The 2,288-nt window shown below is 37.2% G+C and overlaps 1 protein-coding gene across 1 annotated transcript in view; it reads right to left on the reverse strand.

Annotated features, from left to right (window-relative positions):
• Window positions 1–1,875, reverse strand: part of LOC102850449 (prostaglandin-E(2) 9-reductase-like) — a gene marked incomplete at its 3' end in the record, with an annotated part of 5,272 nt that extends 3,397 nt beyond the window's left edge. Inside the window, exons 1-2 of the mRNA XM_006903070.1 lie at window positions 1,792–1,875; window positions 300–467 (exon numbers count right to left, since the gene is read on the reverse strand). Coding sequence (XP_006903132.1) covers window positions 300–467; window positions 1,792–1,875 — 252 coding nt within the window. The remainder of the gene's footprint in view (window positions 1–299; window positions 468–1,791) is intronic.
• Between the last annotated feature and the right edge of the window lie 413 nt (window positions 1,876–2,288).

Here is a 2,288-nt window from a genome sequence, read left to right on the forward strand (position 1 = left end):
GTAACATTCAGAATGTCAGTATGCCATGCCACATTGACAATAAGACTGTAGATCTGTGCAATTCTGTCATTCATGCAAAATCACAATGCTTTAGTTTGAAACTCAGAAAATAAAAGTCATAAGATTCGAGCATAGCAATGACTAGAAACTCACCATTCCATCTTTCTTCTCTTGGCACTAGTTTTAGTTTACAAATGTGTACGAATAAATATAATTCACTAATCTACTCAAATGATTATATAACCAATGTCTAGATAAGTTCACCATAATTATGCATACACACAACATATACACAGCACCTTTGAAGTGTAGAATATGTCTTCTCTCTTTACAACACCTTCAGCAATCTTGCTATGAATGGCTTTTCCAACTTCTTCTTCATTTTCATACACATAAGCTGAATCAATATGGCGAAATCCAGCATCAATAGCTATCTTGGTTGCCTCTTCAGCTTTACTTTTAGGCACCTAAGAAAAAACAAAACATAGTATTTGGGAATCAACTCGACTGTGAGGTAGTTTGTGCTATAAGTACTTATCTTAACCAGAATGAATTATTCCTTCATAATTTGTGTTAATTCCATGGGTTGCTTGGAAATTTTCCATTTTTAGTAAAGAAGTTGTACCTCCAATGTATTTCCTCCAGCTTAAGAAAACTGGAGTCTCCCCCCGGCCTTGGGGGTCCTAAGACCACTCTTAGGGTAAATGTTTTGCTAAATAACTTAAAGAATATAGTTGTTTCCAAGAGTATAATTTACCAGAGAGAAACAATACAAACTCTTTGATGACTCTAGCCATAATCGGACTCCAACAATTGGTTTTCAAGGCAGACACCTACTTTATTTATCTTTTAAAATTTAAAGTAATATCGGCCTGAGGATATCAACAAATCTGAGTACTCAAGGATCTCCTTGAACCTGACTTATCTCACACATTTTCTTTGCAGTATTAACTAGACAAATCCTGCCACCTATTTTCCATAATGTCTCATGAATATTTTCTTCCATATTAGATATACTTAAAGTAGGACCCAAGAATTCAGGCCCTAGTCTCTTGATAGAGAGCTAAGTAGTCTAAAAGATAAACTTGGAATGTCCATTATGTGGTTTCCAGTGTACTGAGTTCTGCCCTTTGATACCTGCTTTGTGAGGGAGACTAACTCCACCTAATTGTTTCAGATCTAAGGTACATTAACATATACCGAGAATTGAAAACTTTGCCTTACAGGATTGTAGTCTTTCTTTTAAAATGAAGCTATCTTTCCTTTCAGGATGAGTTTTCCAAAATCATGTGAAGAAAACTCTGCTCAGTCCCGATGCACCATCTACTAACTAGCCCTCAGAATAGAAATGCTAATTATCTCTCAGCATTCCTCACACACTTGCATTACTCAAAGACTTCTGGGCATTATTTCTCCTTAGGAGGAGAAAAAAGTTCTTGAGTTGTAGGAATATATAAGAAACTCTTCCCGCTGTAATCTATCTCACTACAAAGGAGCTGCCAGACTATTTTTGACTGTCAGGTTCATCTGTTCTGAGAAGCTGCGATATTATTGGAAACAAGGAAAAAGCAATACCCAAAATCATCTCTTGATCACACATCAGACTCAGGACTGAGTGAAGCCTGTTTACCTTCTCAGTTTATCCTAGCTACAGCCTGGGAAAACGGAGATTCCTATGACACCCTAGAGTCCTCACATAAAAGTTGGCGATGTGATAACCTGGCTCAGCTTCCACTCAGCCTGGGGCTTTTTTCATCTGTACCCTCAAAGTCCCTAGGCCACTCTCCTTACCTCTGCTGGTGCATAGGTGCCAAATCCCAGGACAGGAATGGAGTGACCATCATTTAATTTCACGCGCTGACTTTTGAGATCCATCTTGTATTTCTGCCTCCACAGAGCCTGCTTTCTTTCCTCTACTTTTGCCAGAGACAGGAGCAATGGGTAATCAACACTACAGCTGCCTACTCAAGTGTTAACAAATAACTTGTGGGAGGGGCCAAGGCTAGATAAATAGCCATGGGGGGGTGGGGAATTGTTCTTGATTAATTTCCAAAGAGAGTGTTTTTTTTTAAATTTTGGTAAATATTAAAAATAAAATTTAGTAAGGAATCCAAGTCATAAACTAGAAAAAAAAAGTTCTTTAAATGTCTCACTTACTGATCACAAGAAAATCTTTTTAAGCTGTAAGATATATTTTCAGCATTCAGAACCTGTAAAATGGAGTTACAGTCTTTGACATAGAAACTTCTGCAAAAGTTTTTCTATATTGCACAGCTAAATTTAGGAAT

The sequence above is a fragment of the Elephantulus edwardii genome, unplaced genomic scaffold (genome assembly GCF_000299155.1).
Source record: "Elephantulus edwardii isolate Elephantulus edwardi_28Jun2011 unplaced genomic scaffold, EleEdw1.0 scaffold00505, whole genome shotgun sequence".
Taxonomy (NCBI): Eukaryota; Metazoa; Chordata; class Mammalia; order Macroscelidea; family Macroscelididae; genus Elephantulus; species Elephantulus edwardii.